This window comes from Ochotona princeps, chromosome 2 (assembly GCF_030435755.1).
Source record: "Ochotona princeps isolate mOchPri1 chromosome 2, mOchPri1.hap1, whole genome shotgun sequence".
In the NCBI taxonomy this organism is placed as follows: domain Eukaryota; kingdom Metazoa; phylum Chordata; class Mammalia; order Lagomorpha; family Ochotonidae; genus Ochotona; species Ochotona princeps.
The window spans coordinates 24653553-24676492 of NC_080833.1; the positions used below are offsets into that span (position 1 = coordinate 24653553).

The following is a 22940-nucleotide window of genomic DNA, read 5'->3' on the forward strand; positions in this document are numbered from 1 at the left end:
GCCCAGAGCTGCAGTAGCCCACAGGTAACCATGAGGAAGAAAGCCTGAGGATGGCACAGCCTGAAGACAGAGGATGGTACTCAGCGCAGCCGACCAGAGAAAAACCAGCCCTTACCTGCTGAACCCAGCTGTAGCAGTTTTTCTATCTCCATCACTAAATGATGAAATTCCTATGAAGCTGACACTTCAAGGGGAAAGTTTGTTTCCTTATTGATATTTATACTCCCAGAGCCTGGCAGAATGCCTGGCACTGAGTCAATTCTCACAGTTCTTGGACTGAACTGTATGTCCTCACTGTCTTCAAATGTTCCCGCAGCTCCTCAGGACATGGAAAATCCTATGCCAGCTGCTCAAGACTCCTTGTCCCCACATGCAGCTCCAGCTCAGCCAGTGAGGGGCCTTCAGTGCTCTATCCTCCCCTACGTTCATACTGCTACTCAAAACACCCCCAGCTGGAGTGACCACCTATGCACCTGCAAGTGGGCAGACCTGGCTCCTTCCTCCAATCCCTGATTCTCACCTGGCACCAGCATCCATCTTGCCTTGGGGCCCTTGTGTGAGTGCTTCTTCCCTCGGATGTGAAAGTTTGGAAGAAAAGGCTGGGCCCTCACTCCATCTATTTCCCACCTCGGAGCAGCAGCAGCAGCAGCATACGTCTCTGGTATGGAGAAGATGCTCAGAGCGTGACTGGATGGTGAATGTGGACCAAGGCCAGAGAGCAGACTAGAACTAGCCAAGCCTGCAGCTAGCAGAAGGGGCTCAAAAGCCACAGTAGCACAAAGGGTGAGACCTCCAGAAGGTCATCTCTCCCCTCTGGGCTTCGACTGTTTCCTGTGTAAAACGGGGGAAAACAATCCCATATCCAGAACCTGGAGATTCAGGGTGAATCTTAGGCAGAAGGGCAGGACCAAGAGCCGAAGTCTTTGCTGCCCTTTCTCTCCCCATTCTCACCAGAGCTGCTCCATTCAAGGGTAAAACTAGACCTCCAAGCTGGATGCTGTCATGAGGTCCCAGCATCCAGGCTGGATCTCCTGTGCCCTATGCCCCCCAGCTCAGGTGAAGAGGGGTGTGTGTGTGTGTGTGTGTGTGTGTGTGTGTGTATGAGTGGGTGCAGTTCACAGCTCTGTCCTCCTATTGTGAGCTGCTGGGCCTCAGTGAGGTCCACCACTCTGCCCACCATGCTCTTGACACTCTAGAAGAAACAGCTGCTGCTGTTGGTCCCTGAGTTCCGGGTAGGATCTTTTCTATCAGCCCACTGGGGTCAGGCACACCCTGGAAACCCCGCCCCCTTCATCCAGTTTGCAGCAGGCCCAGGGGTGGGCCTGACTACAGATTCCTAGAGCTCTTCTCCCATCCCACCTCCTGGGCACTCCTGGAAAAGCATTGTCCTCACCCAGTTTTCTGTGGTGAACCTGTCCACAGAGCCTTCTTGCCATGCCTCCTGCTTGGTCAGGGTTGGGGCAAGGTGGGGAAAAGACCTGAAAGTCTTGTCCTGTCTGTTGATTGGAAACATTCCCTTCGGCCACTGCACGCCATGTCCCATCTGGCAAGCCACTTCCACCCACAGCTGATAGGGTCGTCTATCAGCTAGGACTCTTGAGCGGAGACCTACAGCCCACTATACCCAGAGGATGCCTTGCCTGGATATCATCAGCAACTTCAGGGAGCACCCTAGTTCCAGTGGGAAGCTCTCATCATTTGGAACTGGCATGCCAGGCACTAGTCTAAGTGCTTTATACAAGGAGCTTTCAAAAAATAATTCATGGAATGTGGATGTTGAGAACTACACATGATTTCAAAAACATTTTTTTTTTTTGCATCCAAATCAACTTTATCTCTCACTTCATTTTCCATGAGCTTTTGGGAAGCCCTGTATACATTAATTCACTCCTCATAACAGCCTACAATAGGAACTATCTCCAATCATCTTTTTACAGACCAGGGAAAGGAGGGGCACAAAAGACCTTAAAGGGCTTTCCAAGCTATCGGGAACAGCTCTCAGCTGAAGGAACAACAAAGCTTGTGGGACATAAAGAACCCAGCTGAATACTGGGACCCACACAAGGAGACACAACAAAATGTAAATAGTATTCTCAGAGAGATGCAAGATGATAAGATACCAAGGACAATAAAAATGAGCTGTCAAAGCAGTCTGAAGACAGAACCAGTAGTTTCCTAGAAATAAAAATGAAAACAAGATTTCCACAACAAACAGGGAGTAAATAACAAGATAATTACTGCTGAGCACTGAAGTCATGAAAACACAATCTCACTGGCAGGATGAAAAGAGGATAGAAAATTTTCGACTCACAAGAAGCCAAACAAAGTCACATTAATCAGTTAATCAAATCCGCACTAACAACAGGAAAAGCTTAAAAATAAAAGATGGCAATAAGGAAGCATAAATATGTGGTTTGAAAGGAGGTATTATGCATATTAAGTACGAGAAGTCTAGAACCCTACATTCATCAGGTTTTCAAATATTGATTATACATTCATAAAACCAAACATTTGAAAAAAAATTAAAAGGCACAATGCCATAAAAATAATAAGTAAAAGAATATACAAAAAGATGTAACCATGTAATAACTTCTTGTAGATTCTCAAATAGCTGTGGGTCATTAGATGGAAATGGAAATGCCAGATTAGACCAGCCGAGCATTCATATGAAAGACTCTGCTCAAGCAGAATGTGATCTGGGAGCCACAGACACATCCCTGTGTGCCTTGGAGCATCAACGTGGTACAGCCTAAGAGGACCAATAGCATCTGGTGATGCCGCGTGGGACCATCAGCAGGTCTTGGCATGGACTTGTGGGGGAGAAAATTTTAAAAACATCAAAAGTTTCTTTCTAAGAAACTATCCCAAAGAAGTAATTGCACAATGATCCAGAGAGGCATGTGTGCAGATGTGCACTGGAGTGGAAAAATGGAAAATATCCGCTTTATCAACAGGGGTTAGTTAAATAAATGGCAGCTGTGCATACAGTAGAATTCTCTGCCACCACTCTGGAGGATGGGGCAGATCTGCTCATGTTGACATAATAAGATGATGATAAATGATGAAGTGGTAAAACAAAAGGCAAGTTACTGAGCTATGCATGGGGACGACCTTGTTTCAGAAATTAGACTCATTGCATGTGATTTGTATACATCAGCACACAAAATAGCTCAAAGAAGGAGGAAGACAAGTGTCTGATGGTGGTGATGTCACCTGGGACCTGTTGGTGGTGATGTCACCTGGGGCCTGTGCAGGAAGAATAGAGTCACACTGCAGGGGCATAGGACCACTCCTTGGTGTATTTGTTGCTTGCATTTTGAACTCTGAAGATGAGCATTTGGGGGGGAGAAAAGACAAAGAAAGAGATGAAAGAGAAGAAGGAGGAAAAAGTAAGGGAGAGAAAGAAGGGAGGAATTGATGGTTAAGAGAGAGAGAGGGCACTGGCCCAAGGAGGGCAGGTGCACATGTGCAGGCTGCCCACTGACAGGGATGGCAGGCTGGGTGTGGGACTGAGTGAGGAAGGGAGGGGCCCTGTCCCCTAAGTTGCCTTGCAGTATCTCTCAGGTGAGCACCCTTTGATGCCTTATTAGCATCATTACCTGTTTAGAGGTGGCTATGGCCCCATGGATTTTTGCAGAGGAGGACTATTGTCACTCCCAGGCCTTGCTCCCCGACCAGGTACACACACACACACACACACACTACACATGACCTGTGAGCTCACGTCTCTGGTTGTTTCAATCTGGAGCTGGCACTTCCTGTGCCTGTTTTGCCCTTCTCTTTTGAGGCAAGGGAGGGTTCTCACAGTGGAAACAGGGCCCAGTCCAACCCCTAAATCTAGTAGTCCTGGATTCCTAGAGATGCAATGCCACATCCCTTAGGGGCCCACTTCCTCTATGCTACCTTCTCCCCGAGAAGGTTGGTCAGTGTATTCAAGACCAACGCATCATGGCTCATGAATGACTCAGAAGAAAACAAAGAGAGAAAAGGACGATGAGAAGACACAGAAGGAAGCAAAGAGGGGCAGGAGAATGAGAAGAAAACTCCGCTTTCTCATTCGCTGAGGGCAGCAAGGTCAGCTGGTGGGTCTGCTCATGGCCAGTTGGTCCCCTCTTCTATTGGCTCCAAGGACTGGCAGCCTCTGAGTGTCTGTATTCTATGCTCTCAGTTCACTGCTCAGGAGAGTCAGTGAAGACAAAGATGCTAAGGTGCTTTGTATTTCTAATGTGTGTCCTTTTGGGAGTTCTAGGAGAGGTGAGGCCTAGCAGTAATCAAATATGGACAGAGAAGCAAGGAAAAGGTCCATCTTTGCAGTTTTGTAAGTGTCTGTAAGTTGTTCACTGCCTGTCTCCTAGATCATTTATATTGCTGGGGAAGCTGTCACATAGGTCTTCAGTCTAATGGATAGACTTCAAAGTAATAACCATTTGTTCCTCAGGGTTTGATTCAAATTGGATTGCCATGTGGACTTGTCATTTGCTAAATTCTATTGGGTTCTGCGATCAGCAAGTTTGGTTCATAAGCTCATTACTATATCCTAGACTTGTCCAGCATGATCTCTCTTGCACCCTGCAACAACCTCCTCTCCCAGGAGACCTTCTGCTCCCATCCACGTCTCTCCTTGGTCCCCTGCAGCCTTGCTTCCAAACCTCAAGACTTGACTCTAGGGTCACCTTTTCCTGGACATCTCCTCCTATTCCTGTTTCCTTCCAAGGCAAGCTCTGTGTGTGTGTGCACACGCACTTCCTCTTTGTTCACAGTGACAAGGTCTTGCTCATTTGCATAGTGAATGATCAGTAAATGGACAGCTGTGACATGCAGGACTGAATGAAGGCCCAAGTTAGGAAGGTGGGTAGATCTCTTAGTTTGCAGCTGTGCACACTAAAGCAAAAGTCAGCATGGCCCCAATATGCTCATGGTTTTCATCCTAAACTTTCTGAACCAGTGCTCATGTCAGCATCTTTCAACCCGAGCTCTGCCTTACTCAGTCCTCAAATACCTGTGCTGGGAATGAGGAGACTTGCAAAGATGAATTTGGCGTGATCTGAATGTGTGGTGAGGAGGTATGTGGGAGTGCAAGCTAAAGTCACAGTGGCCCTGGCAAGCTGGGTTGTGAGATACAGCAGGACATGCCGTGGGTAGGCTGTGCTTGGATGGTGGCAGATCAGATATGCTTCTAGAAGGTAACCCCGGTAGTGGGGTACAGGAGAAGTGGTTATATATGAACTAATCCTCAAGAGTGCAAGGCCCCTACAGATACTACTGACATTTTGTACATGGTTTGGCTCAAAAGCAAACACGCAAACACAAACACACACACACACACACACACACACACACATTTCTTTAATTTACTTGAACTGAGTCTAAGGATGTTATATACTGGTGAGTCGATGAGCATCTTTGTCGCTGGCAGCAACAGGCCCAGACAGCTAGGTCTTCCTGATTGAAAACTTGCGAGGGCACAGCCACACTCCCAGCTACAGTTGGTCCCCTTTTGTGGCGTCTTGTTGCTCCCAACCCTCAACAATTCCTTCTGGGGTCACTGCATGGACTCTTGGGGGTTGCTTTCCCATGAACTCTCCACACTGCACACAAACCTGATCGACTGGCTCTGCTCAAGAAGTTACTCTGGCTCCCTCTTACCTACTGCACTGAAGATCTCTGTAACTGGGCTACCATCTAACTGTGCAGCTTTATCTGAGCTTATCTGCTCCAGTCAAGCTGTTTCCTCCCCAGTTCCCTTGTCGGATTCTCTCCCTCTTCTCACACCTCTGCTCACACTGCTAGCCTGACCTGTTGTTCTTATTAGTCACCTCAATCACAGTGCCAGGCCCTGAGTTGCCAGCACAGCGTGGAGCATCAGGACCTAGACTCTAGTCCCAGGTTTCTGATTCCCTATGCTATGCATGCTCTTGGAATCTCAGGGCTCTCAAGTACAAAATGGAGGAAGATAATCCGTATTGCTAGGCTTTGTGAATATTACGATCATCAATAGGGACATTGTGAAGTTAGTTGGATAGACCCTGTGCTCAACAGAAGATGACAATTTTTTTCCTGAGTCTTTAAGAAATTCCTATTAAGCAGGTGCTTCTATGGGAAGAAAGTTGTATTCTGAAGGAACAATCACTTTACAGGCACTGCAGGTATTTTCTTTCCTATCCTTCCGTTATCCAAAACACAGGCATTTTTGTCCTCATTTAACAGACGAGGAAACTCAGACTGAGAAATGGAAGCAATTGGCACAGGTTTTCTACCATCTGAGTAATAAGTCGTAACCACAATTAAATATTTAATGCTTTCCAAGCACCATGCTAGGCACACTACACGCAGTGATTCATCTCTGTGCTTAAGTCCAAGAGTCACACTGCATGAAGTGAGATGCCCAATGTCCTACCAACAGTAAACACAAGAGCTGGGGTTCAGACCCAAGCCATCAGTGACTCGGCTATAACAGCCTGTATAGGCTGGGAGCCATCCGGCTTGGGGCTGCAGCTCTGTGAGGCTGAGAGCTTTTCCAGCTTTTCTATGGGACCAGCCCAGGCCTGAGGTCACACCCTGAAGGCCTCCATGGGAGGTGGGCGAGGTGGGGCATTAGCCACCATGCCTGGCAATGCTGCTACTGCTGACACTTACCCGATGGTACAGCCGGCGTCTGCCTCGATGATCCAGATGCAGTTGAGATTGTGTTCGTAGGGAGCTGGGTAGCCGGGTGATAGCACTTGTCCTGATGCCTCTCCTTTCACTGTCCCTCCACACTCAGCTGAAAGAAATCCCAAAAGAGTGAGCTTGGTGGGGTGACCTGAGCTGCCAGCAGCCAGTTAGTTGCTCCTCTCGCCTGAATGCTCCTGAGTCCCTCCTGTCCATTCCACGTGATGGAGCACAGGGTGTGAAGACATGTCTGATGAAACTTGGCTCCAGAACCTAGAAAGACTTTCTACAATTTTACAATAAAAAGATAAATGACCCAATTAAAACATGAACAGAGAAACTAAATAGACACTTCTGAAAAGAAGACGTATGAGTGGCCAACAGGCCCGTGAGAAAGTGCTTCCTATCATCAGCTGTGCAGGAGATGTGCATCAAAGCAGCAATGAGATGACAATGTCACAGTCACTCAGACGGCTGTGATAAAGAAGGCAGGAACAGGTGCAGGTGAGGACACAGGGAAGGCAGAAATCTCTCCATTATGGTTGGAAATGCAAAATGATGCAACTGCCTTGGAAAATAGCTTGGCTATAATTTGGTAGTACCTGGAAGCATTGCACATAGCTAACATATGACCAGCAATCCCTCTCTTGGGTCTATACCAAAAGACAGATGAAAACATATGCCCATGTCCAAACTTGATCGTGTTTATTCATGGCACTGTTGCTCATAATAATCGACCAGTGGCAATGACCCAAATGTCCATCATCTGAGGAATGTGGTGCTGTCGACACCATGGAATATTAATCAGCCACAGGAAGAAATGTGGGTCTGATACATGATACAGCATACTAGGATTTTGAAAACTCAGTAGTAAATGAACGAAACAGGCTATGTGGTGGGATTTCATCCATATGAAATAGCCAAAACAGGCAAACGCAGAAAAAGAATGTAAATTAGTGGTTGCCAGGACCTGTGGGAGCAAACACTGGGAGTGACAGTTAAGAGTTAAAAGTTTCTGAGTTCAGATCTGACTTCCTGTTCTGTTACTGACCTCCCCAAAGCCTCACAGGGAAGACGATGTAAGTTGTTCACCAACAGCCAGGAGAACAGAGGTCAAGGAGATCCCCCTCTCTGGAAGGATTCACTGTCCAGTGGAGGAGACTGCACAGGGGGTGCACAGCCATGGAAAGTCGCAGCCAGAGGCACAAGGGACAAACTTCCCCCAGCACAAAGCATGGGGAAGTCCAGATTGAATCAGGTTTCAAATGAACCTCAAGGGAGGACCAAGAGCTGACCAGGCTAGAGGGAGGACAGGAGGCAGAGGGCATTGCAGACAGAGAAAAGAGGATGTGCAAAACTCCTGGAGGTGTGGGACAGCATGGCAGGCTAGGGGACAGAGCATGAGCTATGGAGAGGGTTAGAAAGGGGGGTAAGCATTGTACGTTGAGGAGGCATGTCCATCAGGCTGCTGGACAGCTCCTTTGTTACAAGAAAGAGCTGCAGGGTTTACAGTCGTGAACGAACTCTTTTATAGTGGTGAATGTTGCGTGCTGGGATGATCACCATGGCAGTGTTTGAAGGGTACAAAAGGGGTGACTCTGGGGACAGGGAAAACAGTGACAAGATCTACATGCCCCATCAGGGTGGAGCACACAAGTGTGGCTGGTGGCTCCTCCAGCTGCCTTCACCTTCTCCCACATCCACTCTGCTAGAGTCTTGGCTCTGGCCCTCATTTACTTTAGGCTGACGCAGTTCCCTATTCTCAGCAGTGTCACTGGAGAGGTGTGTATGGAACATGGAAGAGCCACCATCTGCTGCAGTGAAGTCCAAACTCTACATGGAGCCACGGAGCCCTCCAGAGGGCCTCCCTGTGCTGTCCCTGGTTCCTCCCCTTGGTCCAGCCGAGTCTGATGAATTCCACAAGCCCGGGCAACTGGCTTTCTTCAGGCCTCTGCCTGGATCGAAAACTTGTCATATATCCTTCTTGTGGGTGCTTTTGTGACACTCTTTCCTCACCCAGGTGAGCTGACACTGTCCTTTTGGGTTGTTGTTCCTCCATTATAACATGAACAGATTTTTTTATCATATGAGTGACATGGTATCAAAATCATGCTTGTCTTCCTCCGTAAGATTCTATGTATGGGCGTTGCCTTACATCAGACCTTGTCTTTCTCATATTGCACATTGTTTAGCACAGCGTTCGCATGTTACAGATGCCTAATATATTTTCTGGAATGAATGGATGAGTGAATGAAGTTTGTTGCTTCCTAAGACAGTGACTTACATGGGCCCGAATTAAGGGGCATAAGTGCCAGTGAAGAGGAGATGTACTGTACAACTATTTAGGAAAGGGCATGAGTGGTGAAGCAAGATTCTGGGGGGAAATTAAAGAAGAGAACAAACTCACAGACTCCTGAAGCATCTCATGGGATAGTAAGAGGTGCTGGGGAGAGAGCCCCCTACCAGCCAGGGTGCTCAGGAAACCAGTTTCCTTGTTCATTCCTTACCGTGAGCCTTCCTATCTGCTGCTTCTAGGAATGGATGTCAATCTGATTGAAAGACAGCAGGCTGAAATGGTCTATGGCATGGAGTAGGGTGTGAGACTGTGAGCTACACAGATTCTGGCCCCACAAATGCAGCAGGTGGCTGAGGAGGGGCATGTCCTTGGCTAGAACTTCCTTCCACATTCCCAGAATGTGTTCCTAAGCAGCAGCCCTGGGAGTTCTTTGACCGGGACACCTCCTTTTCTCTCCCCATGCAGTCCCTCTGTCTGGTAGGTGGGTAGGAGCAACCTGGGCAAGGTGCAAGACTGGAAGATGCTGCTCTTTCAGATCTTCTCCCTCCTTCCCATCCTGGAGCTTTGGCTGCTGTGCATGGGTGGCAGTATCTGAATATTTTGGCCATGGCAGGCACTTCTAGTAGTCCATGGTGAAATATGCCACCACATGGCGTGTGTAAAAATATACACAGCCTCACTACCCAAACAGCAGTGGGGCGAGTGGGGAGTCTCCCTGGGGAAGGCCTCCAAGATTCAGAGTCTATATATTCTTACAACCATTGCTTGAGTGGGTCCTCTAAATCCAGGCCAACTGGCACATTTGCTATGCAAAGCCAGCTTACAGTGATTCCTTCTGCAGGGCAAATCATTATCTTACCACATGAAGCTCACCCTGCTCTGGTGGGTATGCCTGTGGCATTGCACAGTGGTCTCCTGATGCAGAAGTCTGCCTGGATGCTCTCCCTCTGCTTTCCTGGCACCTGACAGGGAGCCTGACACAGGCAGGAAAGAAGTGGAAGGAGAAAGGGAAAAGATGTTCCAGCAGCCTGGGTGAACCTTAAGGGCAAGGGCAGAGGAAAAGACTAGGGGCCACTTGAAGGTCACTGCTCTAGTCTTTCTACTCTCAGGCCATGAGGTTCTTGGCCTGAGACCCTCTGCAGAATATCAGTGTTGAAACGGCTGCTCCCATGTTGGCCTCTGGGCGGAAAGGACCAGGGATGGTCATGAGCCCTCGGCACCTGCATCCCTGCATGTGCTCAGGCTCTGCGCATTCCACATAACTCTTGTCACAGCACTTGTCTTATAAGAGAATAATCTGCTGCCCTGTCTATTCTCCTTGCTCGAATATGGGCTGTCCAAGGACATGGAGCAGGCTTTATTTTTTTTCCCGTATGTATTTGTCCTGCATATATTGTACATACACCTGTGCCCATTCCGGCACATGGGACTTGGTAGGCACTTAAAAAGTTTGCCAGTAGATGTTTCTGCTCTACTAAGGTTAGCCAGGGTTTACATGGACTCACTGAGGTTGTGGGAGGTGGAGAAGAGGATGGAGAAAGGACAGGGCCTGGTGTAAGCAGTGTGGTGTGAGTCCTCAGCCGTAGGGATGTAGGAAGTCCAGGCAGTCAAGGCCCACTGATTCTGCCTATTTCCCATGACTGCCATGGCCTCTGTCTCTTGCCCTGTGATGCATGCACAAAGTCCCTGGATGACTTTATTGCTGACATTCAAGAACCGCAGCAGGCTTTGGGAGAGCAATGTTCATGATTGTATTCATTTCAAAGTGTGAGACCAAGGCTAATTCCTTCTCTTCTATTTTGTTCTAATGCTCCCCCAGGAAGAAGAACATGAGGCCCGTCCTCTCCCACCCTGCCCTCCCATAGGAGCCTGAGATACAGAGTGAGCTGGATTCTTGGTGCCTCAGTCAACCTGGAACACAGGCAAAAGCTTCCCTTCGTCACCTCCAGTGGTGAGGTCCCTCTTCTCCATCACCTTCATTATAGTTCTGAGGACATGGCCTGGTTCTGGTCCCACTGGCTGACTTGGTACAGTGGCAGGCCACCTCCTGACTGTGCTATTGCACAGGTGCAACGAGGGATGAGAGTGAGCAAATGGAGGAAGGAGGCAGGTGATCCACCCTGCCTGTTGATAAGGGGATTCAGCCCAGGGAATTTACCCTTTTGGCCCCAGGCCCTAGAGAGCCTTGAAGAGAGCTGAAGCTGGGGAGGAGGGATCTGAAGAGCAAGAAGCCTCCTACCGACACAGGTGGGCAGTGGCCGGTCCCAGGTCCTGCGCTCTCCACTCAGACACAGCAGCTCCTCACTGCCTCGCAGGCTGTAGCCAGGGTCACAGCTGAAGGTCACAGAGCTTCCTGCAAAATGACCCCCGTCATGAACCTTGTAACCAAACTGGGGAGTTCCTGGATCCTCACACTTGATGAGTTCAAAACCTGGGAATGAGAGAAGAGGTTGCATGAGCAAAACCGATGGTGGTGGAAGGGCTGTGTCCTCTGCTCCCTTGGAGCCCACATCTCCAGGAAGATGCCCCCAGTCATGTCCCTGAGTGCTGATGGGCTCACCGCTTAGGAACACCTCCATGTTTCTCAGGGGATTCCCTCCACGCATCTATGCTAAGCTGAGACCGTGTTGAGGAGCCCGTGATCCCCTGTTGATATATGTAAATCACTTAGGCGTTTAATAGCTTTTCAGGTCTAGGGGCTAGATTTTCCATTTGTTTTGCTGACCCCAGAGCATTTTGCTAGCAGGAGCTGTTCCCTCCATTTTGCTCATGGATGGGGTAGGGTAATATGGAAATGTCACTCTGAATGCGTGCTTAAAAGCTCAATTATGTCCTGTTGAAACAGGATGGGGAAGGAAGCAGACTGCTACCAGGCTCCTGCTCCATGAGCCTTGCCTGCATCCTCTCATTGGTTATTCACAGGAGTCTTACAGAGAGGTATTAATTATCTGTATTTTACAACTGAGAGCGTGGACTCAAGAAGGTTAAATAAATTGTTCCAAACTCACACACTTTTCAGGTAATGGAAATGGAATTCAAGTGTGGCTCTATTTAATCCTCTCCACGGAACCAGCTCATTGATAAGTAGAGACCCCTCTCCGCTGGGTAGCCCCAAGGCCAGGTGAGGGGGATCTTTAGTATGCTCACTGGATTGCTCTCCCTAGCAGATGTGTTGAGATGTGATTCACCCACTTAGAGTGTACAGTTAATCCAAGGGCATGCAGTCTGTTCCCAGAGTTGGGCAGCTGTGACTGCCGTCAGTTGTAGAACCTCCCCATCACACGCATGGAAGCACCATGCACACTCACTCCCTGCATCCCAGGCAGGTGCCTGTTTACTTTCTGACTTTATGATGCGCCTGCTCTGGACAGCTCAGACAGACCTTTGTAGTCTGATCTCTCCTTTAGTGTAATGTGTACAAGCCTGATGGTATTGCCTTTGCAAATCTCGGCCCTTCATTCCTTCCCATGGCAACTGGGCATTGCACCATAGGGCGATATCACATGTTCCTACCATTCATCAGTAAATGGAGACTTACTGGATTTGAAAAAAAAAAAAAAGGAAAAGAAAGTCATAAGAGAATCCATTCTTTGGATCTAGTGGAAAAGCAGAAGCTCAAATACAGGATTACAATGGGTAAGCTGGACTTGGTGGCCTATTCGGATGCAAAGACGACTTACTAGAAAAGTGAAGCTCAAAGCCCTTGCTGGTGTTTTCCGCATCCGTGATGAAATCAAGCCACAGACTGCTGGACGTGCTGTTCAAAGTCACTCCCAACATCTCTGAGCGGCTGAAGACCCCCAGCAAACGGGCGGAGTTGTTGCTGCCGTCATAAACCTAAACACAGGACAGAGCCCCCAACAAGATGTCATCAGCATGGCCTTATTTGGAATCCCTTCTACCCCCAAGATCCCAGCAGTGGTGACAACTGTTAGGGGAGCAATGAGTTGTCGGATGGGAGCAGGGTGGCAGAGGAAAGTTTCCCCTTGGCGTGCAATGTGTGCCCAGGTCATAGCTAGTGTGACACTAGTCTTGGGAGCTGGCTACTCGCCGAACCTTTCTAGTGGAGATCTGAACTTGTTCCTTCAACCCCAATATGGTGCTAGCTTACTCTCTGCAGCCTAGGAAAGCCTGGAGGGGGTTGCCTGATGCCCCAGACCATCTGTTTCTGCAGACAGGCAGGCTGAGCGTATTTGGCTTTGTTCATCGCTAGAAACATTCTGTCCTTCCAGGAGGGAAAGGCAGTGATGCTCCTACCTGGCCCCATCCCTGTCCCTGAGAGGCACTGGCCTGTCCTGGCCCCTCTGAGACCCAGGAAGGAGGGAGTTAAAATGACCAGAACTTCCCCTTCCCTAAGCCCAGTCTTGTCACTTTGCTCCCCAAATAAAGGCTCCAGTGAGGGCATGCTGGGCTTGCCAATGATGGGATCGTGCAGGCATCTGGTTCCCCTGATTCCCATCTGTCCCCTGAACGTCTGCGCACCAGGAAACACAACAATCATTGAAATAATGAACTGGCTCCCCAGGTTTTGAGGTTACTGCTCCTTTCCAGATAATTGTACAAATACCAACAGAAGTTGTGATTGAGTGAAAGACCCCTGGCGCTTTGGTAAATATCAAAGACAGGATCTATGGGTGGGTGATGAATATTTGTGCATGACACACAATGTGGTGCCAGCTGCCAGCAAATTGGAACAATATTTCCATCCCGCCATTTATGAAGCACAGCTTTCTAAAAGCAGCCATCCTTCAAGCTAACAGTGCTGTATATTACAGAGATTTGTGAAGGCTCCTGGGAGCCTCAAGTCTGTTTCCAGATTCAATGTGCAATTGCTGTGTATCATTAATAGTTTGAGAGAAGTCTAGGGTCCCAACTGACACTGCCATGACATCGGTTCAAGGAGTTTAGACCAGTGCTGTATACACATTGTTACACCAATATTCTTATCCATTAAAACCTGGGCTGGAATTGATGGATTGAGGCATTATTCAACTGTGGATGCTGACCGCCGGGCATCAGGTGCCCTTTTAGTGGAAGACAGACCATCACATACGCAGCTAACTCAAACTGGATCTGATCAAGACACTGGATTCTAATTTCTGACTCACAGGAGAAACTGAAGGCCGAGGAACAAACTAAATGATACCCTGGGAGAAGGCAAACTACAGAAGTGTAGGGAAAAAAAAAATCCACAAATAAACCACAAAGAAGGGAGAAAAAAGAAGGGAAAAAAAAGAGAGATGGAAGAGAGAGATTCAGAGTAAAAAACATCTGAGATCATGGGTATTTGGATGCTGAGTCAAATAAACTGAAAATTTTCAAAAACACCATGACATTTAAGGAATAACTGGAAATTCAGAGTCACTGGATATATGTTGGCACCCACAAATTACTGCTAATTAATGCATAGTATAATGGGAACGTAATTTTTCTTCAATTTCCAAGCATAATTCATTTTAATTTCTTAAGAATAAAAATGTTATTTGTGTCATTACCATAGAATCTCCCTTGCAGAAGAACTTATCAAATAGAAAGGGGCAAACAAGGGAGAACAACCTTCACCACTCATCACTCGTTCTGCTATGTCTTCTTTTCTTGTGTAGATGATTCTATGTTTTTTTTTCCTTTAAAATAGAAGATTAAGTACAGATACTACGTAGCAACATATTCTTTCACTAAATAGGGTATCTATATTTTTGAAGCCATGAAATATTTTTCTAAAGATTCATTTTATTTTTATTTGAAAGGCAGAATTACAGAGAGAGAAGGAGAGAGGAGAGACACAGAGAGATCTTTCATCTGCTGGTTCATTCCTCAAATGGTCACAGTGGCCGAAGGCGGGCTGATTCAAGGACTTGGGCTCTCTCTTGCTGCCTTCCCAGGTCATTAGCAGTAAGTTGGATTGGAAGTAGAGCTGCCAGGATTGGAATCGACACTTATATGGAGTGCTGGTACTACAAGTAGAGGCTTGGTTTGCTACACCAAGACCACAGTCATCAAATATATGTGTGTGTGTGTGTATACATATATTTATGTAACAGCATTTTAACACAATCAATAATATAATTGCCTATATCAGTGTTCAAGAATTGTGCCCTAGCACATATGAGGCACTGAGTAAATGTATGATACAAATAAATCAATGTTTTCTTCTAGTATTTTTGTCCTTTAATGCACCTGGAGTTTATTATGGTATATGATCTAGAAAATGTTACCATTTCTCCCTGATGAGTCATTTCAACAAAACTTGTTTACAAATATTTCATCCACCACCAATTTTAGATCCATTTTAATCATATACATAATTTAATGTACTTATTTATTTCATTTATTTCAGAAGTAGAGAGAAAAACAGATGGAGAGAGATTAAGCACCCTGCCTTCTACTGTTTTATACTCCAGATGCTCTCAGGCTAAGCCAGGGATGTAACCACCCAAGCCTGCACCTGCTGCTTCCTAGGGTACACACATCAGCGGCAAGCTGGGCTTGCTGTGGGTTAGGACTCAAACCCAGGTGTTCCAACAGGAGATGCAGGAGTCCCAAGGGTAAACACACACCCGTATGGATATAATGTATGTATCATGGTGTATATTTGCTTTTGTCAGGTTATCACAATTACCTATTCTTGTTCATGACCAGCAATGTTTTTTTAGCAATTTCTTTTTCAAATTTTATTTTTTTATAAGAAAGGCAGATTTACAGAGAGAAGGAGAGACAGAAAGATCTTTTATCTGGGGATTCACTCCCCAAATGGCCACAATGGCCGGAGTTGAGCTGATCTGAAGCCAAGAGCTTCTTCTGGATCTCCCATGTGGGTAGAGGGTCCCAAGGCTTTGGGCCAACCTTCACTGCTTTCCAAGGTCATGATAGGGGGTCAGATCAGAAATGGAGAAGCCAGGACATGAACCGATGCTCATATGAGATCTCAGTTCTTGCAGGTATGCGATAAACTAGTTGAGTCACTGTTATCACCAATGTTTTAGCTATTATACCCTCGCCATACATTAATATTTAGTAAGATAAGTTCTTTAAAATTGTTATTAAATTAACTATTAATTATTTAATGATTATTTAAGAATTAATTTAAAATAACTTTAATTATCTCCCACATTTACTCCTCTAAATAAACTTGAGAAAAAGCTTTAAAAATTAAAAATGAAGCAAAATCACCCACACCCCATGAAAACAAAGCCTGTGCAATTCTGAGTTCCATCCAATGTATGGATTGATCTCAGAAAAGAAATTAACTGTGGGACACGGAGTCTTCTTACCCACACACAGTGTCTGGTTTCATTTAATCAAATTATATTTCAAGAGTAAGTCTCAGGGAAATTCTGTGTTTGTTCCTAGATATTTTTAGACTTTTGCTTGCTATTGGGAAGTGGACCTTTGCGTATATTCGTGTACCAACAGGATATTGCCTGATCGTCCAGTTCATTGCTGTCTGCAGGTGAAGGGGAGGTCTCCTCGAGGATCCCAGGAGCTCCCATGCACAGCCATTGCCCCTAATGAGACGGGTCCATGGGACACTGGCCTCAAAGCCAGCAAGGCAACTGCAGCCCTTCACATGCAATCACGGACTGTGCACACAGGTATGTTCCTGTAGGGTGGCTGGCACACGTCTAGCGGGAGAAGCTGGGTATGGGGAAGCTTGGCTATGACCAGACTGCTCTCCCACACGCAACACCAAATGCTCTCTCAGAACAACCCACGCCAGTTTTCATTGCTCTCTGCCAATATCGGTACATGCAGGCATTGCTGTGTTTTCCAATTTGATGGGTGTGAAATGGGATCTCATTTTAATTCACATTTCCTTGATTACCACTGGGGTTGAGCCTCATTTCCTGTATTTATCAGCAAGCCTCCTTTCCTGTTTATTCTCTCTCTGTCGGCAGCGTGTGCACACAATCTCCTGGCACTTATTTTACTGAAACAGCTTCAGAATAAATTTGTGTAATTCTCTCAGTCAAGATTCCATACATCTGGCAGAGCTCATTTCTAGGTGTCTCAAGGTTTGACCTAATTTTTTTTCCTTCACTACATGTGTTAAGTGGTACTGGTTCTGGTAGCTCATTAGCGTATTCTTTTTTATTTTCTGAATAATTCTCTCTATTGCTTACTGGTTTGTATAGGAGTTGAAGAGGTATAATTGTACTGGCTTGAGTCTTCTGTACCAGTACTCTGAATACTACTGGAGATGGTTGACTTTCCTGGACCTTCTTAAGGCAGTTTTGTTGTTAAGTATGAGAATTGTCATAAGCTGTTGGTGGCAACTGATTTTTAAAATCAAATCACAGAATGTTCCATTCATAATTTATGAGATTCAAGAAAGTCATGAATGAACACTGGGTTTCATTCTATGATGTTTTGGTTGTACTGGTAGGATCATGTGATCTATTCCAATCTGGATATGAGTTGGAACCACATGAAACTGTCAATATTTGAGCTGTTTTTTTTTCCACAAGAATGGCAATTTCATATGGGCTGTCCAACAATATTATGACTTTTTCATTTTAAAAGATTTATTTATTATTTGAAAGGCAGAATGACACAGAAAAAGAAAAGGACACGAAAGGATGGGGGGAGAGAGAGAAAGGGAGTGAGAGAAAGAGCAATTTTCCATTTACTGATTCACATCAGGAGGGCTTAAGGCAGGCTAAAACTAGGAGCCAGGAACCTCATCATAGGTCTGCTGTGTGGGTCACCAGGGTCTCCCACACAGGTAACAGGGACTCAAGTGCTTGAGACACCATCTTTTGCCCTCCCAGTTACACTAGCAGGATGTTGGATCAGAAGTCGTGTAGCTGAGCCTGGACCTGGGCACTCTGAGATGGGATGTAGGCATCCCAGAGGCATTTTGATCTACTGCACCTCAAGGCCAACACCATTGTGAATTTCCTAATGCTGACACATTTTTATTCTCCTGGACTCAAGCCTGCTTTGTCATCTTCGTTTTCAATGCATGACAGATTCAAGCTGATATTCTGTACAGGATCAATGCTCAGATGAACAGCCAGCTTACTACTTTCTGCTACTATTAAAATTCTTGTTTTAATTACAAATTGTGAAATTATAGTTGCATATATTTATTGGGTGCAAAGTGACATGATGGTTTATGAATGTTATGAGAAATAATTAACCAAGCTAATTATTATCATCATCTCAAATTCTATCACCTTTGGTAGTGAGAACATTTGAAATTTACTCTCCTAATGATTATGAAATACACAACATGTTGTTACTACATTTACCAGGTTGTGCACTAGAGCTTAAGGAAAAAAAAACACTTCCTGTCCAATTGAAGCTTTGCACCCCGTGGCCATCCTCTCTCCCTTCCCTGGCCTTAGTAACCACTGTCCTGTTCATTGATAACAAATTTTCTATTTTACCTCATTTAAGACAATGAGTTGGAGATGGGTCTTTATTTTTCTCTTTTCTGAAACAGTTTGATTATTGTGAGAATGAAGTACTTCTCCGAGACTAAACTTTACCTGTAACATAGTCTAGGCCTGGGGCTTTAGGGAGAGGCTGGGAGAATTTTAATATTTTAGTGGCTAGGGATTTATACAGATTTTCATTTTTTAAATATCAGTATCTTTTATCTGTAAAAATTTACATTTTGAGTGGGAAATGTCTGGCCCCTGGGTCATATAAAGTCCACAAAATCATTTGATCAAACCTTGCCAACGCAATCACAGGTGGAACTCAAAATTCAAGAAACCTAAAGCAGGCTGATGTTTAGGCTGATAGTTTTGTATGGCTTGGAAATGACACCATAAACATCCACTTGGTTCTCCATCGGAAAAGGCTCCCTACCTCCCAACACTGGCTGGGCCTTCAGATTCTCACATAAGAATGCTTGGGTCCAACTTCCAGCTCTGATCCCAGTTCCAGTTTCCTACTAATTAAAACCTTTGGATCCACAGGCCATGGCTCATGTTATGGGATTCCCGTCCCCCATAGGTGAGACATGGTTGAGGTCCCAGCTCTTGATTTTGTCCTGGCCCAGCCCTGACCAAGGCAGACATTTGGAGAATGAACAAACAGAAGGACACTCTCCATCTGATGGTCTCTTTCAAAAAACATTTTCTGATAGTTAATCATTTTCTTATTTTTGTAATGTCAACTATAATTATCTTCCTATTTTCATTCTTCACATTACACAGTGTGGCATCTTTAGGCTTTGATTAGGCCTACCAGATATATCTATTGTATGAACTACTCTCAAAGAATGAGTTGATTTTGTTGATAATTTCTGTTGTTTATTATCTTCCTTTTCTCTTTGTTTTTGAAATGATCATTTTCCTACTTTCTTGGGATTTATTCTGTTATATTACTTGAACCACCAAAATTCTTATTTATCTTTAACCTAGGTGATATGTCAGAGACTAACAGAAGTATATTAAAATCTTCTACAATGACTGAAACTTTATTAAATGTTTTTTTTTTTACATTTCCAGCAGTTTTTATTTAATTTATTCATGCTATGTTATTTGGCCCATAAAATTATACTCTGGATTGATTGTACATTTTATTAATATAAAAGAATCTTCTTTTTAATTTCCTTGTGAGATGTGGGAGTTCTTAGAATTCATCTTACAATAAACCGATTTCATTTCTCTATGCTGTTCTGCCTTCTGCTCGTTGCCTCGACCCCTGTTTTAATTGGATGATTGTGTTTTTCATCTCTATTCAATCTTTCGCCATCTCAGATATCCCTCCATAGCTGCCCGTTTTGTGCCACCAATATAATATTCCCTCAAATCTTGTTATGAATACAAATTGGGAGCTTTTAAAGCATGCTTCTTTTCTCTGCTGTTGACAGAGGGGGGAATTAGCCCTAATTTCTCACAGAGGTCCCTGTCTTCTCATCTACTGGACATTCCATCTGTCTTGCTGATTTCCTTGTTGGCACACCACCATGGAGACAGAGCCAAAATGGAGAGTGGAGATACTAACCATCTCTAACAGAGGGCAGAAGAGGAAAGCCAGCAGAGGTCACAGCAGGAGCACTGGTTATTCCTGTGTGTGTGTGTGTGTGTGTGTGTGTGTGTGTGTGTGTGTGTGGGTTGAATCTGCCCACTCTTGCAGGTATCAACCACTGCAGGATGCTACATTCCTTGCTCACCAGAAAAGCAAAAACGAGGCCCAGTGTTGTGTTGAGTGGGGAAATGATGAGTCTGTGGCCTCTTACACCTGCAGATTTCCGGCACTTAACCCACAGGCAGGATTCTACTTCCTTGTGGCAACTGTAATTTGATTATGCCTTTTCTTTGTCTTAGGAATTCATCTGAAGACATGTCTTTCAGTTGTACATGATTTGTTGGAACCATAGAGTACACAGTAGGTTAAGCCTCTGCCTGTAATGCCAGCATGCCATAGTGGTGCTGGTTCGAGACCTGGCTGCTACACTTCCCATCCAGCTCCTTCTTATGGCCTGAGAAAGCAGCAGAGGGTGGTTCAAGCCCTTGGTATTCTTTTTTTCCCATACAGGAAACCCAGAATAAGCTCTAGGCTCCTGGCTTTGGGCCAGCCCAGCTCAGGCCACTACGGTCATTTGGGGAGTGAACTAGTAGATGGACGATCTCTCTCTGTCTCTCATCTCTCGTAAATCTGTATATCAAATAAAAAACAAAGAAACACATATTTTTTTAAAGTTGTATATGAGAAGCAACCTTGCCTTATTTCCAGGGCCGAGGCCACCTTTCCTCATGTTGCTGTCCTTTTGGCCATTCTAATGGGAATCTGCAGAGGATGTGGTTAGATGCCCTTCCTTGCCAATTGGAGCTAGAAGCCATGTTTCCATTGCACATAGAAGCCTTTCCTGTGTTGCTTATGCCAACGTAGCAGCAAGAGCTACCTGGCAGGGATGCAAAGGTCAGGTGGTTCTGGGAGGGAGGATGGGCTACTGGGTAGTTAAGGAAGAGCTCAAGGGTTACAAATGTGAGCAAACAATGGGCACCGGTTCATGTCCTGGCTGCTCCACTTCCCATCCCTGGCCTTGCTTGTGGCCTGGGAAAGTAGCAGAGGATGGTCTAAAGTCCTGGGACCCTGCACTTGCTTGGGAGGCCCAGAAGAGGTTTCTGGCTCCTGGCTTCAGATCAGCTCAGCTGTGGCTGTTGGGGTCACTTGGGCAGTGAACCAGTGGATGGAAGATCTTTCTGTCTCTCCTTCTCTCTGTGGGTCTTTCTAATAAAAATAAATAAATTTTTAAAATTACATAAAAATGTGAGCAAAGAGGCATTTCAAGGGTCAGAATGCAAGACTCTAGAAGGCTTGGTGCATTAAATCATTAAGTCCTGTGTCTTGGGAGATGTGAGGTGTAGTGGAAGGGACAGTCTTCCTTGGTCCAGGAGAATATCAGGGTTTCTTTGGTGGGATGGGCAAATCCTTGGGATTAGGGATATGGCAGGTTCTAGGATATAGTCCAGTAGCCAGAGAAAGAGAAAGATGTTCTTTGAGGTGCTCTGGGCTCCTTTTGCACATACCTGCATTGAGGTGGATCTGAGTCTTAAACAGTTTTAAACAGCAGGGCCTCTACAACCAACTGCAGGTGCAGACAGGTTCTGCAGCTCATCTGGAAAGCCCCAGCTGGGAAGCAGGTCTGGTAGCTACACATACCCCAGGCTCCTTCTCAGGAGGGAGGGGATAGAATAGGGAGGGAATGTACCATTTCATCCCAACCTCCCTTTGCTCCTTGACCCCACTTTAGCCCCTTATTCCAGATGTTCTGGAACATGGGGCCGCTTGCTTGGCCATTTCAGTCAGCTCAGTAGGCACAGCCTGATCTGCCAACGAGGATGCTGAGGAGGCCTGGATGCAGCAGAAGGGTCTTCTCAACAAGGTCAGACCTGATATCAGAAGGTTGTTCTACAGGGTACAGCGCTGCAGAGACAAAGTCTGCATCCTGAGGAGTCCTCCTAGGGAAGGCAGGAATGTCCACCCTCCCCAACCTGTAGGATTACCTGGGTCCTGTACCCGGTGTCAGACCCTCTGATCTCTAATCTAGGCTTTCTACCACCTGACTTCCTCGGAGTCTCTCTCTACCTACAGAACTCCCCTCCTGAGTAGACTCTCAACGGTGGAGTTGTATGCCCACACCTGCTGACTCTGTCTTAGCTGATCTGAATCTATACCATCCTGGCAGGGAAGCTTGGAAGCTGATAGACTCTTCATGGTCTCCAGCAACCTGGGAGCCATTTCTGCCTGCTCTGTCATAACATGTTTACAGACACCCTGCACATGCTCCCCTTAAAACCCCCAAATTAACCTATGCCACAAAACTGCCCTTGGCTGCCAACAGCCATCATCATAGAAGGCCTGTGCCTGTCTGGCTCACATTCCTTCCATTTGTCCCTCCATGGAGAAGGGGGCAGTCCCTCTCTGGGCTTGCTTCCTGGTTATATCCTTCAAAATGAGTAAGTGGATAGGGAAGTGAGTCAAGGGCTACATCTGAAGACACAATCCTCAGAAAGCCCTTGTCTTGGGTTCTTTTGTGGACAAATGCACAAGTGCTCTATGTGGGGTTGAAAAGCAGAGCTCAAGAAGCTAGGGACAGGTCTCCAGTCCCAGCTGGGGTATCTATCCCATTGACAGAACTCCCAGAATCAGTCATCTTATAGGTGCGTCCTCCTACGGGAGAGTGAGAAACACTTTCAGTGCATACCCTGGAGGGCACATGCCCCAGGGAGCATGTCCAAGGTGTCATCTGTCCTTAAAAGGGACAGTGCAGTCATGCCCAGAAAGGATCCTACAGGATGAGGATTTAATGGTTCCTTGGTTTCAGGTTATTTCAACTTTCCTCTTCTTTCTTCATCAAACTTTCTGTTTTCTAACCTCAGGCCTCCTTTGGCTACAGGGAAGACAACTGTATTTGGATAAGGTAAAAGCTCTTTGGGCTATGATGAAAATGGTTATAACCTGGATGAGGTTTCCCTTATGACCCATTTGATTCATGGCAGCTCTTAAGATTTATTTATTTTTATTGGAAAGG

At 45.9% G+C, this 22940-nt stretch overlaps 1 protein-coding gene across 1 annotated transcript in view; it reads right to left on the reverse strand.

Moving 5' to 3' along the window:
* The window catches only part of LOC131479658 (CUB and sushi domain-containing protein 2-like), a 66037-nt gene that overhangs the window by 26492 nt on the left and 16605 nt on the right, over positions 1-22940 (reverse strand). The window contains exons 8-10 of the mRNA XM_058661033.1: positions 12628-12784; positions 11187-11378; positions 6637-6763 (exon numbers count right to left, since the gene is read on the reverse strand). Of these exons, the coding sequence (XP_058517016.1) occupies positions 6637-6763; positions 11187-11378; positions 12628-12784 (476 nt within the window). The remainder of the gene's footprint in view (positions 1-6636; positions 6764-11186; positions 11379-12627; positions 12785-22940) is intronic.